General features: G+C 36.5%; 2 protein-coding genes across 3 annotated transcripts in view; one reads left to right on the forward strand and one right to left on the reverse strand.

The window, feature by feature from the left end:
• The window catches only part of LOC134823459 (serine-enriched protein-like), a 45,828-nt gene that overhangs the window by 19,007 nt on the left and 9,280 nt on the right, over positions 1 to 17,541 (reverse strand). For both annotated transcript variants that reach the window (XM_063834924.1, XM_063834923.1), the window contains exons 3-7: positions 9,827 to 9,917; positions 9,243 to 9,321; positions 8,218 to 8,316; positions 7,870 to 7,951; positions 7,615 to 7,691 (exon numbers count right to left, since the gene is read on the reverse strand). In XM_063834924.1, coding sequence (XP_063690994.1) covers positions 7,615 to 7,691; positions 7,870 to 7,951; positions 8,218 to 8,316; positions 9,243 to 9,321; positions 9,827 to 9,917 — 428 coding nt within the window. The remainder of the gene's footprint in view (positions 1 to 7,614; positions 7,692 to 7,869; positions 7,952 to 8,217; positions 8,317 to 9,242; positions 9,322 to 9,826; positions 9,918 to 17,541) is intronic.
• On the forward strand, positions 5,583 to 7,508 carry LOC134823456 (multiple inositol polyphosphate phosphatase 1-like). Its single transcript, XM_063834920.1, has one exon. It carries the CDS (start codon positions 5,966 to 5,968, stop codon positions 7,262 to 7,264), a length of 1,299 nt encoding a protein of 432 aa, XP_063690990.1. The 5' UTR covers positions 5,583 to 5,965; the 3' UTR covers positions 7,265 to 7,508.

The following is a 17,541-nucleotide window of genomic DNA, read 5'->3' on the forward strand; positions in this document are numbered from 1 at the left end:
TCTGGAATAGAACAACAAAGCTGAGCGAGCTAGACCCTTTTGCAACTAATGTGGGGTTCGTTGTCTTTAGGAACTCATCATCAGAACAGGATATTATCAAGATATATTTGAATGAGAGAGAAGTAAAGATAACGGCGTGCGTATCATCAGAGGAGGGGTGTACGAGAGATGAGCTACTTGACATCGTCCGGGGCACTCTGGGACAATGTGACCGATCTGCTATGTGTTTCGGAACTAATACCACAAACGATGACGTCATCATTTCTACAGTGGATGACGTCATTGTCTCTACAAGAGATAACAAGAATGATAATGTACAACCGATGAATGAGTCCACCTCATTGACCTCACAATGTATCTCGGAGAAGGATGTGGATTTGGCAGTGGCGGCAAAGCTAGCAGATGATAACAAAGTCCTGTTGGACTTTAACCTGTTTGTAATAATGACAGGACTTAGTGGACTGTGTATAGTGTTGATAGGACTTGTTGCTTTTAACTGCAAGAAAGTCATTTCCGATGATGTCGATCGTGGCTACCAGAAAATGCCTTTCTTAGATTCTTGATGATTTATTCTCGATGATTGTTATAAATATTTTTCAAATCAACATTGTAATATTTAAGAGTCTGAACTTGTGCCTCTTTATTGCAGCGGTCTCCAAAATTCTGACCCTAAGTCTTTTATGTGAAATAAACAACAGTTCGTCGACAAATGTACTGCGACACTACTTTTCGACAGCACTTCACGACTTTGTGCAACGTTAGTTTAATCGAACAGACTGTCAGTAATTTGAAGTATGTACTGAACTAAACTACAGTCAGTGGATAAGCGGAAGAGGGGCGGCCCCTTAGGGGGCGGAATTTCTCCGAATTTCAGGTATTTTCGAAGCAAAAACGCCCAATTTGTGTATTATCCTGTCCAATTCAACGTTCAGTCGACGTGAACAAAATATTTGGGGTTTTTTTTGCCTCCAGGGGGGGGGGGACGGCAAAAAGGAGGCCCGACCTTTTTTCTTTCTCTACAACTGCAACTCCTGGGCTGCACCACTAGCTTCGTTGAATGAACTTGATATTGCTCATCGCAAACACCTCCGAAGAATCCTCAACATCAGATGGCCTACTGGGGTTATTTCTAATGAGGCACTCTATGCTCGTTGTTATGTCACTCCCTTGTCTGTGAGAGTCTCTAAGTTTCGATGGAGAATGTTAGGACATATCTTAAGAGGACAGGAAGACTCACCAGCATACACCTCTATGTTATTTGCTATAAATTCTGATATTTTTATGGAAGGGAGACGGGGTAGACCATGTTTAAACTTATTAGATGTTATTAGAAAAGACTTGACTAGTAGAAATCTTGATATTAGACTTAAGAATTTGACTGATTTCGAAGACCTTAGATTTTTGGCTTTAGATAGGGAGGAATGGAAGAAGTTAGAAGATGGTTGATGTTTTTGTTTTCTTTTTTATGCGTTTTGATATCTATAAGGTGCCTAGGATGCTCTTTTAAAGAGATATTTCGTACTTTGAAAGATTTACTACTACTTTCAACCAATAAGATTTTTCCGGGGCGGCAAAATATTTGCGGGGGCAGCACACAGGTACGTTTCTAGACTGACTACAGTATTATCACACACATTTTTTTGATGTTATCCTTTGTCTGTGCTCATTTACAAACAAAAGGACACAAGTGTGATGAGGGGGCACAAATATTGTTAATTCCACCTTGTGTAAAATTTTATAATATTCGTTATAAACTTGATAGTTCATAAGTCTTGTTCTATGTGTGCAGCTGAGTCTTGTTTTCTGTAGTAGATACATATGTTAAGTAAGACAATTCTTGCTGACATTCGTGAAGTTTTATAAAACTTCACGTTACTGATATATCAGTAACATTATTTGTGATGATATTGTTTTGTAATATAATCGCTACTTAAATATAGTTTTATTTGTTTGCTGTTAAACAGTTATAAATGTCAAAAACTGTCAGTTCAGTTTCACAGTTAGTAGGTTTGATGTTTCCAATATTTTCAATTTTGTTGATATATTTTGACAATAAAAGTGATCTAATCCTAAAAATACAGTGTTATAATCAGATCCCCGCACATTACAGCCAAATAAAAACTTAGTCAGCAAATAATACATCCACCTTGTAGTTTATTTGTTGTGATAAACTTGACAATTGTGCAATGCAACTTTATGTAATACACTGTTGAACAGTCCAATCTGATATGATGAGAGTACTTTGAGGCTGCAAATTTGGCAAATTTTTAGCTAAGCCATTAGTTTGTTATGTTGTAAAATGTTCTGCTATATAAAGTTTAGAACGTTTTATAAATGTTGAACATGGTAGAGTTTATGTTACAATAACTGCATGCTAAAAGGAGCTATCCATATCAATGGACACTCTGTATATCTGTATTGCGCCTTAATTGCAGTTACGAACGTTAAATATATATATTATATATAAAAAAGGTATATATACCTTTTTTGAGAGCAGTTGTTTAATGTCTCACTATTCAGGGTTACGTCAAGTACCGAAGTTCTCACCACTTTTATCTCTACCACATACTCACCACAACAGTGCTACAATGTTTATTTTTATCTTAGTCTTACTGTCCTGCCTCCCCCCTACACTGCCATATAAGGACTTCTCAACCAGCACTCCATACGAATATTCTCGAGGTGACATAACTAAAGTTCAACGGAGTGATCAACTAGTCCAAACTAGGTTTTATCTTATTGCTAGACACGGCAGTAGACATCTGATTGCTCAATATGTGATATTAATGGAGAAGTTTCTGGACAAGATTCTGCTGGAGGACGAAGGAATCAAGAGGCTTCCTTGGCTACAGATCTGGAAACGGCCATATTATTTTTCAGATCTTCATCTGGTGCCGCAAGGGATGTTGGAACATTATCATCTAGCTCAAAGATACAAAAAGAAGTTTCCTGCCTTCTTCCCGCCTTACTATCCAACCATATATCATATCAGGAGTACCCACATTCTTAGAACAAGTCAAAGTGCTGCCTCCTTCTTATTTGGAATTTTTGAAGGTATGGGTCCCCTTAATCAATTCTCGTCACCTACAAATTTATCTACAAACGGATTTCAGCCGGTCGGACTTGAGATTGAAAGTGCGGATGAAGATGAACTTTTACGCTTCATGGATAATTGTCCCGCTTATACAAACTGTCCTATGACGAAGAACGCAGGATTAGAAGCAACTAAACTTCAGAAATCAGAGAAATACAAGAAGTTAGTCCTAGATCCCATATCCGAGCGAGCCGGTTTCTCTTTAACAGTAGAGGACGCAGAGGGCCTGTACAACCTCTGTAACTTCGAGCACGTCTCTTCAACCGAGTCAAACAACTCCTCTTTTTGTGACCTGATCCCGAGATCAGCCTTCGCTCTGTTGGACTACTCACGTGACTTTTACGAGTACTACAGATCCAGTTATCCTAACAAACTTGGTTACGAACTGTCATGTGTGGTGATGAAGGATGTGCTGAGAGAGTTTGAGCGTGAGGAATCTGCTACCGCCCTGCGGTTCGCTCATAGTGAGACTATAGTCCCCCTTATCACCCTGCTAGGTATCAACAAGGATCAGGATATTATCTACACTTGGGATAAGGAGGAGTTCTGGAATAGAACAACAAAGCTGAGCAAGCTAGACCCTTTTTCAACTAATGTGGGGTTCGTTGTCTTTAGGAACTCATCTTCAGAACAGGATATTATCAAGATATATTTGAATGAGAGAGAAGTAAAGATAACGGCGTGTGCATCATCAGAGGAGGGGTGTACGAGAGATGAGCTACTTGACATCGTCCGGGGCACTCTGGGACAATGTGACCGATCTGCTATGTGTTTCGGAACTAATACCACAAACGATGACGTCATCATTTCTACAGTGGATGACGTCATTGTCTCTACAAGAGATAACGAGAATGATAATTTACAACCGATGAATGAGTCCACCTCATTGACCTCTCAATGTATCTCGGAGAAGAATGTGGATTTGGCGGTGGCGGCAAAACTATCAGATAAAAACAAAGTCCTGTTGGACTTTAACCTGTTTGTAATAATGACAGGACTTAGTGGACTGTGTATAGTGTTGATGGGACTTGTTGCTTTTAACTGCAAGAAAATCATTTCCGATGATGTCGATAGTGGCTACCAGAAAATGCCTTTCTTAGATTCTTGATAATTTATTCTTGATGATTGTTATAAATATTTTTCGAATCAACATTGTCATATTCAAGAGTCTGAAATTTTGCCTCTTCATTGCAGCGCTCTCCAAAATTCTGACCCTAAGAGCTTTAAAGTATTTAATGTGAAATAAACAACAGTTCGTCGACAAAAGTACTGCGACGTTACTTCCCGACAGTACTTCACAAAACGTTGTTTTGTGAAGTTGTTTTCCGAATTTCAGGTATCTTTCGAAGCAAAAACGCCCAATTTGTGTATTATCCTGTCCAATTCAAGGTTCAGTCGACGTGAACAAAATATTTGGTATTTGGGGGGGGGGGGGACGGCAAAAAGGAGGCCCGACCTATTTTCTTTCTTTTCAACCAATAAAATTTTTCCGGGGCGGCAAAATATTTGCGGGGGCAGCACACAGGTACGTTTCTGGACTGACTACAGTACTATCACACACATTTTTTTGATGTTATCCTTTGTCTGTGCTCCTTTACAAACAAAAGGACACAAGTGTGATGAGGGCGCACAAATATTGTTAAATTCTACCTTGTGTAGAATTTTACAACATTCAATATAAACTTGATAGTTCATCAGTCTTGTTCTATGTGTGCAACTGAGTCATGTTTTCTGTAGTAGATACATATGTTAAGTAAGACAATTCTTGCTGACATTCGTAAAGTTTTATAAAAGTAACATTATTTGTGATGATATTGTCTTGTAATATAATCGCTACTTAAATATAATTTTATTTGTTTGCTGTTAAAAGGTTATAAATGTCAAAAACTGTCAGTTCAATTTCACAGTTTGTAGGTTTGATGTTTCCAATATTCTCAATTTTGTTGATATATTTTGACAATAAAAGTGATCTAATCCTAAACAATAACATATAGTGTTATAATCAGATCCCCGCACATTACAACCGAATGAAATCTTAGCCAGCAAACAAAACATTCACTTTGTAGTTTATTTGTTGTGTTAAACTTGACAATTGTCTAATGCAACGTTATTCAATACACTGTTGAATAATCTAGTCAGATATGATGAGAGTACCTAAAGGCTGCAAATTTGGCGAATTTTCAGCTTAGCCATTACATTATTATGTTGTAAAATGTTCTGCTAAATAAAGTCTAATACGTTCTATAAATGTTGAGCATGTTACTGTTTATGTTGCAATAACTGCATGCTAAAAGGAACTATCCATATCGATGGACACTCAGTATACCTGTATTGCGCTTCAATCGCAGTTACGAACGTTAACATATTTCTACTCTTAGATTAGATTACTTTAAGTTACCTTTACCATAACATAAGATCTTTACGTGTTCTCAATTTCTTACTTTACATCTTGCTTTTTGTGAGCAGTTGTTTAATGTCTCACTATTCAGGGTTACGTCAAGTACCGAAGTTCTCACCACTTTTATCTCTACCACATACTCACCACAACAGTGCTACAATGTTTATTTTTATCTTAGTCTTACTGTCCTGCCTCCCCCCTACACTACCATTTAAGGACTTCTCAACCCACACTCCATACGAATATTCTCGAGGTGACATAACTAAAGTTCAATGGAGTGATCAACTAGTCCCAACTAGGTTTTATCTTATTGCTAGACACGGCAGTAGACATCTCGGAGCTAAACATGTGATATTTATGGAGACGTTTCTGGACAAGATTCTGCTGGAGGACGAAGGAATCAAGAGGCTTCCTTGGCTACGTACCTGGAAACGTCCATATTATTTTCAGATCTTCATCTGGTGCCGCAAGGGATGTTGGAACATTATCATCTAGCTCAAAGATACAAAAAGAAGTTTCCTGCCTTCTTCCCGCCTTACTATCCAACCAAATATCATATCAGGAGTACCCACATTCTTAGAACAAGTCAAAGTGCTGCCTCCTTCTTATTTGGAATTTTTGAAGGTATGGGTCCCCTTAATCAATTCTCGTCACCTACAAATCTATCTACAGACGGATTTCAGCCTGTCGGACTTGGGATTGAAAGTGCAGATGAAGATAAACTTTTACGCTTCATGGATAATTGTCCCGCTTATACAAACTGTCCTATGACGAAGAACGCAGGATTAGAAGCAACTAAACTTCAGAAATCAGAGAAATACAAGAAGTTAGTCCTAGATCCCATATCCGAGCGAGCCGGTTTCTCTTTAACAGTAGAGGACGTAGAGGGCCTGTACAACCTCTGTAACTTCGAGCACGTCTCTCCAACCGAGTCAAACAACTCTTCTTTTTGTGACCTGATCCCGAGATCAGCCTTCGCTCTGTTGGACTACTCACGTGACTTTTACGAGTACTACAGATCCAGTTATCCTAACAAACTTGGTTACGAACTGTCATGTGTGGTACTGAAGGATGTGCTGAGAGAGTTTGAGAGTGAGGAATCTGCTACCGCCCTGCGGTTCGCTCATAGTGAGACTATAGTCCCCCTTATCACCCTGCTAGGTATCAACGAGGATCAGGATATTATCTACACTTGGGATAAGGAGGAGTTCTGGAATAGAACAACAAAGCTGAGCGAGCTAGACCCTTTTGCAACTAATATGGGGTTCGTTGTCTTCAGGAACTCATCATCAGAACAAGATATTATCAAGATATATTTGAATGAGAGAGAAGTAAAGATAACGGCGTGTGCATCATCAGAGGAGGGGTGTACGAGAGATGAGCTACTTGACATCGTCCGTGGAACTCTGGGACAATGTGACCGATCTGCTATGTGTTTCGGAACTAATGCCACAAACGATGACGTCATCATTTCTTTAGTGGATGATGTCATTGTCTCTAAAAGAGATAACGAGAATGATAATGTACAACCAATGAATGAGTCCACCTCATTGACCTCTCAATGTATCTCGGAGAAGAATGTGGGTTTGGCGGTGGCAGTAAAACTAGCTGACGAGAACAAAATCCTGTTGGATTTTAACCTGTTTGTAATAATGACGGGACTTAGTGGACTGTGTATAGTGTTGATGGGACTTGTTGCTTTTAACCGCAAGACAATTATTTCGAATGGTGTCAATAGTGGCTACCATAAATTGCCTTTCCTAGATTCTTAATGATTATTAATGTGAGTTAATGCTTACATTAACTTAACATTAAGAAAAAGTTAATGTAAGCATAATTGGCCAGCCAACATCTTGTGCATCAACCTAACGATGAAAGTAAAACGGTTTCATAACAAAAAGTAAATGATATTGACGTTATTATCCCATATATGGTGTTAAACATGATACTGTAGCTTTCTCTTGCGATATCTCAGTGTAATAACGTGGATTATGTACATTTTACCCATCTCTTAAATATGCTGTACACAACTTATTAATCAAGAAGTGAACGGAATGTTTGACAAGGCCCCAACTTTCAGCAGAGGGATAATATCAGCAAATTACTTTCAAATGTGCAATACCTTGGTAGATTTGTATTGAATGTATCTGTCAGCGTTGGAGAGCATGTGGCATACTGTATCTGTACTGATACTCTGACCTGAGCAGGGTCTTGATGAACAATTATTACCAGTAATTTTATTGAAGACATCATTGATGATCTTATTGATATATTTTTATCAGTGTCATATGTTATATCAAAAAAGTATAGAGGAATGAAAGTTAGAGGCAGATTAAATACAGTACTTAAAGTAATCAAAATCTATTAGATAACTTACCTACAAAGTTGATACAGGCTTGTTTCAGTTCCTCAACATCGTAGTGATCAGCCGCGTTCACTAAACCGAACAGTGTTCTCGGCTGATAAACACAATATGATAATACGATTGTCAATTCAACATAATTACATAATTCATGTAATCGCCGGAAGTCATGGTAGTTGTTTCTGACTATCAAGCTCAAAATTAAACCGATAAAGCTGGCATTTAGCCGGCAGGCATATGTGAACAGATCGAGGATCTATAGATTCTGGAATCTGGAGCCTTCCATCCGATACATACTATAAACAAATTTAGCCCCTCTAAAAACACAACCTTCACTCTACAATACCCAATTAAATCCCGTACCTGCAGTGTACACACCCCAGTGTGAAGGTACTCTATAAGCTGTTTAAACACGCTCGGTTCGAACTCCGGTACCACTATCGTGTTTGGGGGCTTGCTTTTCTGAGGGAATATGAAGCTTTAACCAGTGGTGTTTCACTTTCAACAGCGTAGTAAGATAAGAATTAGAGTATTTACTCATTTTTGGGATCTGGGTCTAGACTGTAGACCGTCTAGAGGGAGGGGTAGGATTTGGAATAATAACCCCACCCCACCCCACCCAACCTCTGAACCCCACCCCATCCCACCCCACCCCACCCCATCCTTCTTCACCGGTGGGAATACCACAGCCCAATTGGGAAGGGTTTGGATGTAGCCCCTAACTTAGCCTTTCATCAAAGGAACAGTGGAACACAAACATCCACTAGACGGTTCAGCTGTTAATTGTAGTTTTAATTTTTAATCAGACAGTTGAATATTAATTGTGTTATTGTGATTTTTTTTGAACAGCATGCTTACTATTTTACTCTCCAATATATTCGTTTTAACTGGTGTATAAAAACAGGTCAGAATAATTGTTTTCGACAGTAAGCTAGTAGTATAAGTGCAATGTATTGTTTCGTCGGCTACCGGACAACTGAACCCAATTAAGACATTTAGATTAACCCTAACTCTAACCCTAACTCTAACCCCAACCCTAACCCTAACCCCAACCCCAACCCTAACCCTAACCCTAACCAATTAAGCTGATTGGTAAGTGGGAATTATGTTCAATTGGGTTGAGTTGTCGGCCACCCGTTTCCGTCACTGGTTTTGATATAATCACGCTGATCTGGAAATAATAAATGTAAACACTGAAGTTCGATATTTTGCTAGTATCGAAACCTCGGACTATCTACGTTTCACTTTAGTATGCGAAATGAAGTGGCAATGAAAAGTGACCAATAAACTGGTGAATAAAGTGGTAAATAAAGTTACAAATAAAGTGGTAAATAAAGTGGTAAATAAAGTGGTAAATATAGTGGTAAATAAAGTGGTAAATAACTCACAGATTTAATGCTACGTGGGGCGGCATCTTTCAACGAGCACCGTCTGGGAACATGACTGTACAGCTGCTTTCTAAATACCCTGTAAGTAAATTATAAAGTATTTATTTATATTATATATAAACTAGTTATTTATATTTTTATTAAGAAACAAATGACTTATACTTCCTAGAGAGGTAAGTTTTCGTACAGCCAATCTAAAACGCCATTACGTGAAACGTTCATATTAACATTATCTGGATTAACAGAGGGTAAGGTTAAGCTACAAACTTTGAACAATGAACCTACGTTGCCATATATACTTATTTAAGTATATATACTTGAATATATATAATATTAATGTTCTGTTCGATTAAAGTCGGATCAATATAATTTAATTGCCTATATATTGTGTTTTACTCAGATTGTAACGCAGGTATGTGATTTGATTTTAACTCAGATATGTGATGACTTATGGAGAGGACAGATCGCTGAATAGCAACTAGGGAACACTTCTCTGGTTGTCCGCTTTCTGAATAGTTTTAAAATAGTTCACAGTTTTATTTCCAAAATCTGGTTAAAGAAAATGAAACAGAGATTTCACCAACCTGCTTCTAGCGGCGAGAATAGCCCGGACTGCGCACACAGGCTGCTTATCCTCACCGACCAGGAATATTATATCACATAGCTCCGGCAACCCTGAGTGAGTGTCGTTATGGTATTATATCACTTAGCTCCGGCAACCCTGAGTGAGTGTCGTTATGGTATTATATCACATAGCTCCGGCAACCCTGAGTGAGTGTCGTTATGGTATTATATCACTTAGCTCCGGCAACCCTGAGTGAGTGTCGTTATGGTATTATATCACTTAGCTCCGGCAACCCTGAGTGAGTGTCGTTATGGTATTATATCACTTAGCTCCGGCAACCCTGAGTGAGTGTCGTTATGGTATTATATCACATAGCTCCGGCAACCCTGAGTGAGTGTCGTTTTAGAATCCACAGTATCAGAAGACAAATGTAATTGCTATTTAGTACAATTTGAAAATTTACAGCGGATTCGTTTATTTCTAACTTTTTATAGGCCGATATAATTTCACGTCGTCGGAAATTTTCGAAGCAGCGATATCCGACCGACAGTGCCCACTGCCAATATCTGTCCATTTTACCCAAGTTCAGTATAATATATTGCACGTACGTACGTATATTGTGTATATCTACACAATAATGTGTAGTGTCAACTAAATAGAGGTTCCAATAACAATGGATAATGGAATCTGGAAATCAGAATATCACTCACTGAATCACGTGCAATTGTAAATGACTAATGCTATTATGTCCTATGCATACACTCCTTGATAGTTATCTTGATCTAGTATCTTTGTTTCACACAATAGAGCATAAGTTTTGTGGTTTATCCACTGGGCTTAGAGTTTGTGTTTAAGCTACCAAATTTTATTATTATTATTTATTATATTATATTAATGATTTAGAAGTTTTGTTGCCCTCCTGTTTTTCCTGTCTCCTTCCTAATGAATTACTAATATTATACAGGGCCAGGGGTATTAATGATAACCGACTCATATCGTTAACAATATGTCAGCCATTTTAATTTCAGAGTGGATGAGCCCTAAATTTTGTCCGATTTAATGAGACTACTATATAATAATAATAATAATACATAATTTGCAGCCAGAAATTGGTTATCGGTTAGTTGTAAACAAATAAAATAAGTCAAGAAGACGGAATAGAAGTCTATAACTTGTTGAGGAAATTTGAGTTAACTTAATGATGACATCTTTACGATATAATTGCAGGCGGGGAGTAATGACCATTTTATATTACAGAAACGTTGTTATAGAAGAGACTACAATTATATATTATTAATTATGATATTTCAATTGTTAAATTAATTAAATGATATTTAATATACATAATATCATAATACAATTGAAATTAAATAAACTAGCAGGAACCCGTCTAACCCTAAAGTGGTGTCAAGACTCAAGAGACTAAAATAATTATTACCTATTTGACCAAAACCCATAATCATGGGTAGAGTGGACCGCTGCCATGGTCTCTCTTTCCCAAACAAAAGGAAATGATATTAATTTGATTGACCGTTCTCAAATGCAAAATGATACCGAGAATGAAATCGGTCGCTCGCTTTTCCCATTCATTCACGGCTTACGAATTGTAATAAGTTTCGATTGATTAGGTACATCAATCAGATGCTGTAAAAATCTCTTTGGGTTGCGTTCGGGTCGATACCTAGTATTTCGGGGTAAGGGTGGTAGTTATTACTTATTGAATTAGCTGAAGTTTATTGAATCTTTATTGCCGAGTACAGCTGCCTTTGGGTAGTTCTTCTTAATCTATTACAATTGTAAATGAATGGGAAAAGCGAGCGACCGATTTCATTCTCGGTATCATTTTGCATTTGAGAACGGTCAATCAAATTAATATCATTTCCTTTTGTTTGGGAAAGAGAGACCATGGCAGCGGTCCACTCTACCCATGATTATGGGTTTTGGTCAAATATCATCTCTTTTTGATTATAATGTCAGGGTACTTTATAAAGTCGAAATATAAACTGATATCTTCATTAATAAGGAGGAAGTTTCAACAGTTTCGAAATGTTTCCTTTAAAAACATTTCCTTGTGTTTAGGTAAGCATATCGGTCGATCACTGACTGAATATGCCACTTAATACTCATTCAAGTTCTGTCATGGCAAAGCAGAATTTGTTGGAAATCACGAATGAGCAAAATTCTCACCTTTCGCACGTGCAAACTTTGAGCGGACGTTGCGTGCGCATCCAATATTGAATCGCCGTAAATTTTTGCATGTAATTGTTTTATATATAGTTTGATAAGCATGCAAAGTTTCAAAGTATTTCAAGAAGAACTGTAATCACAACGGCACTCTAAAGTTGACAGAAAATGACAAAAACAGCAATTTTCAGTGATTTCAGTAATTTTCTATCAATTTGGGCGTGTCCTCACGTGTGCAACTTTTCGATTTTTAACTTTAAAACTAGCCTAATGCACAATTTATACCTATAGGAAGCAGAACTGAGCTCCACAACCTAAGGCATGGCCCAACACCAGAGAATACTAAATCGCAAAATTGACGTTTTTATAAAATAATTCTTCAAAAAAGCACAAACTTCAATGACGAATATCTTTATGAAGGAGCAAGCTAGAAAAACTTTCCGGTAGATTTTCAGAATGCTTGAACAATTATCTAAGATAAAAATTTCCTCAGATTTTGAATACAATTACTTTTTAATGGTGTAAAATCATTTTTAAAAGTTATTACTTTGTCAAAAATCAAGTTTTAAAAATGGTTAACTTGATGACGTCATCAAGGGGTGTTCATGACGTCAAATAATTTGTTTATACAATGTAAACTAAAGTGTAAACAATTATTTTCATGACCTGTGGTCGGAAATGGCTGTATCTTTTATACTTTTGAATCTATGGACAATTAAATACAGGCTACAATTGACTGGCAAAGCGTCTATCCCTGAATATATATATGTATGTATATAGATATCACGACAATCTGTCGTAAAACAGGGGTTCTAGAAAACCCACTTCCCGATGTTCCTGAAACCTGAAACTTTTTTTGCAGTCGATTTGGTCAACGTCTAGACGCCCTGAAAAATTTCAGATCTCTAACTCGATTTTAACATAGTTTTTAAGGCACCTGAATATAGCGATTTTGGGTTTTTTACCGAATTTCGTATAACAGTGCTGGCGAGTATTTCATGCAAATTTCTTAAAAATCTCAATATAACTATTTTTTATTCCTGTCATCTTTGACATCAAATTAGAATGTTTTGAACTAAAAATAAATCTGCTGAACGACTTCCGATGAGTCTTAATGCCGGAGGCGGCGGCCTTCGGCCGCCGCCTCCGGCCGGAGTGCACGCTTCGCGTGCACGAAAGAGGCTTGTAACGTGTACCAAAGGGGGTATAATAGTAAAGGGGGTATAATAGTAAAGGGGGTATAATAGTAAAGGAGGAAAATAGTATACCCACAATAAATGCACCGGTCGTGCTTGCCAGCACTGTGATTTAATTCGCGTTTTTGACACCACTTGGGGGTCCAAATTTTGGGCTCTAAAACTCCTATTTCTTGGCCAATTTTTTATTTTTTCATGCTGATTTGAAGGCCATTAAAGCATTTGACCCGTCAAAAAAGTTTCAGTTGTATATCTTTTACGGTTTTTGCGGAAAGTCGTGTTAAAGTTGATGCCGTGGTGTCAGTAAAATGGCACGGATAAATAAATATATATATATATATATATATATATCGTCTCGCTTTATATATAGTAAGATAATATAATATAACTACTTTTCAATCAGCTGCCTCGTCTAACCTAATTTTGTTGGTTTATTAGTCTATTTCTAAAATTGTTTTGTCCCAAAGATTTAATTATTTATTTACCGAACTTACCTCGTCAAATAATAGAATTCTTGGCGACTTTGCTGAGATGAAATTGATTTATTTTTTCTGAACTATTATCAATAAGACAAATAGAACACAAATTTTTCAACGTCCTAATTCAGATCATGCTTCTTGAGTACAATACCTTTGATAAGTTCACGCAATTCATAATAAAATTGAGATGGTCATTCTATTATGGAAACTTCAGATGTTCAATTCTGCAGTTTTTATAACGGCCAGAACTTGTTTCAAAGCTTCAGTTTCATTTTAATTTTGCCGTTGTGTTCTGTTGGTTCTGAAGCCTTTTATTCGAATTTGCAAAATGGGCCCATCACAAGACATGCAATTATTCTATATTTGGTCATATGAATCGCAACCCAAGCGTGGATCTATTTCTCATGTAAATTACGACCTAATGCTCGGGACTGTACCTGTAAACTGCTGTGGATGGAAGTAAAGCAGTCACAAATTAGCAGTCACAAATTAGCAATAATTATTAATGAGTGCAGTAGTGAAGTAGTGATGTGGGAAGGTGACTATAACCTCTCTGTATGGTGATCTTATCATCATAGCTAAGAGTACATCTCATTACGTAAACTGATAAGGAGGAAAAAGTACTTGTTGTCATAGGCAGACTTCTCATAGCCATTAAAGCACTGTTAGTGTTAAAGGTATTATGCTGTGGTTACTTTATCCACAAGTGCAGACAGAGGGCAGTTAGAGCTATTAGCCAGTAATAGCTGTCCAGTTTCCACGTGCGACCACTTAATAGTGAGACCTTATAAACACCTTTAAAACTTTTTAATTGTGTTGCTATCTCGACACCATACTATAACCTTATAACGTCATGACCATCCATACTCTTAACACTCAACCTTTACCTTGGAGTATGGGACAATTTTCATTCTGTGAGCAAACTAAAGACTGCATTTCAACTGAGTAAATGCACTCCTTAATCCTTATAATATGATAGGACTAGTAAATAGTAATACACTTGTAACACAATTTTATTTCAACTTTTATTTATAAGTGTACCTACTTTTTATGTATAACTATTAACCATGTTTATAGTATTAATATATATAACCATTAACCATTGTAAGTTAATGTGAGTGTAATCGTTTCCCCCATTTTTGGAAGAGTACTGCCCTTGTGTCCTGAGCCATCGTGTTCTCCGCTCTTGTGTCCTCCGCCCTCGTGTCCTATATAATTTGATAATTATATTATATATACCTGTGCCTTTTTTGCTAGCTTTGATAAACTTTTTAGGTTAAATGCCTCAATATTTTGTAAATAACGAACTAAATGGACCCCAACCGATCACTAGTATTAAGTATAATATATGTACTTATAACTTACTAAATTTAAACATATATACTTACTATCACGTGTATATATGCTTTAAATAATTACTGTAACACCGGGTATCAGCCCCGGGTCTCTACAGACCAGTCTCTCTTGGTAACCCCTCTTTATCGGTTTATAGGCTGCTGTAATCATCTCTCTATACTGTGGAGTAGGAGATTTACCTAACATTTCTTTAACTGATTGTATTCAGAGGACATCTTACTATATATAAAGCGAGACGATATGTATCTGTGCCATTTTACTGACACCACGGCATCAACTTTAACGCGACTTTCCGCAAAAACCGTAAAAAATATACAAGGACACGTTCATTTGAGTTTGAGGATATTGGTAAACAAAAATAATAGCGTTTTTGACGATAGTGGCTTAATTTAGACATCTATTAACCTAGCACGTTCAGAAGTTCTGAACATTAGCCACGTAACCCATACTCCCATATGCACCGCTCAGAAAGAAAATCTATTGTTGTTAGGCACTATAATGTTTCAAATGTCACATTTTGTGTGACTTAGTTAACTGCAGTTGTCTAATTATCATTCCTTGGTCTGAAATATAGTGAATTAGGTCAATCTAACAATTATGATACAACTTTGGTTAATGGGCACGGATCGAACGGTTACAAGGCAATATTTGGGTAACTTTGTCACACTCATGATACCATACCTCTATTCTACTGTGAGGTGTCCTAAAAACCCTTTAAACTCATTATTTGATGGTTTCTCTACCAATCATAGCCCTAAAATATGTTGTTTTGAATAGTTAGCTAATACAGGAACTCGGTTATTGGGAAATGAGGTTAATTCTGTCACAATATATGGAATTTAAAATTTTGGGCGAATTATTTATATCTGATTTTGGTTTGAAAGGCGGGAAAGTTTTATATGATGACAATGTAGTTGATGCAAGTTAAGATCAGTTGATGTTAACATTGTCACAAAAAATTATGCGAAATCGTAAATAGATTAAAAACAATGATTATAGAATGAAATAGTCTCTTATAATAACTCTTATAATAACTCTTATAATAACTCTTATAATAACTCTTATAATAACTCTTATAATAACTCTTATAATAACTCTTATAATAACTCTTATAATAACTCTTATAATAACTCTTATAATAACTCTTATAATAACTCTTATAATAACTGATGTGACAAAGTAAACATGTCTTGCCCCTATTTTGAAGATCTTTATTCTATACCTCTATTAGAATATTGTCCAGAACATCAGAGCTTAAGTTTAACAATTTTAGGGTAAATTTGTCAAAGTCACTAAAAATGTGACAAAAGTAACTTTTCATGCCCCAACAATTTCAAGATAGTGTGTAAAAATTAGCATAGGCTGCTTTATTACCTATATAAATCAATCCAAACTAAAAAATATATATGTTAATGTGATGACGATTGCCTAACTCTTATAATAACTGATGTGACAAAGTAAACATGTCTTGCCCCTATTTTGAAGATCTATAACTCTATTAGAATTCAACATTCTTTCAGAAACGATTGGAAGAATATTGTCCAGAACATAAGAACTCAATTTTAAAAATTTAGATTTATTTGTCAAAGACATTGAAAATGTGACAAAATTAACTTTCCCTGCCCCAACAGTATCAAGATAGTGTGTTAAAATTGGCATAGGATTTATTACAGGTATATTAAAGTATTAATCGATCCAAACTACGAAAAATGTCTTTTAATCTGATGACGATTACCTAACTCTTATAATAACTGATGTGACAAAGTAAACATGTCTTGCCCCTATTTTGAAGAACTATACCTCTATTAGAATACTATGTAACTTTATCATCAAAAAAATTTCGATAAACTAGTTATTTTGCCAGCAAGGAGCTAACAGAGTTATAATAATTTTTTGTGACGAAATTACCCTATTTTTGACCATGTTGCGGTAGTTTAATTGTGACACTGTTAACATATTACCACCTGATAATGATTTATGTGACTGGTGCATGGTACTAGCAGTGTTGTTTGATCCATAGTACGTATAATATAAGGGGTTTAAGCTGGTATATCATTATTTGTTCAATTTCACACATGTTCAGATATCATCAAGATTATGTGACAAAGTAAGCTTGGTTGTGCCTTCTGTGTTTTAATCCCTTACGACTATATGATACAATAACAATTCCCAGCACTTCCAGGCCATCAAATAAACTAACACTACTCAGCATTGCTTATCAGGGTGCCCTAAACATTCATTACATATTTTCTTTAATGTGTGACAGAGTAAACCTGAATGCACCATCTAACGAAAAAAGTCGTCAAATATGTAGGTAATGGTCATATGTACCCATCCAATCAACTGGACACTCAAAAATTTGGTCAAAAACGGCAGCAAGGGGTCCATATTTACTCCGTCACATGTTTATAGTGTGACAATGTAACCATTTCCGTGCCGGCCGTATTTAAGCGATATCTTATCACCTGATTAAGATATCGTTATGTGACAAAGTTAGCCTGAAGGATGAGACGATTATC

The sequence above is a fragment of the Bolinopsis microptera genome, chromosome 11, assembly GCF_026151205.1.
Source record: "Bolinopsis microptera isolate Bmic1 chromosome 11, MBARI_Bmic_1.0, whole genome shotgun sequence".
Classification (NCBI taxonomy): domain Eukaryota; kingdom Metazoa; phylum Ctenophora; class Tentaculata; order Lobata; family Bolinopsidae; genus Bolinopsis; species Bolinopsis microptera.

Bases quoted from the DNA above. Each gene is read 5' to 3' on its own strand.
- LOC134823456 (XM_063834920.1), top strand. From the start codon at position 5,966: ATGTTGGAACATTATCATCTAGCTCAAAGATACAAAAAGAAGTTTCCT.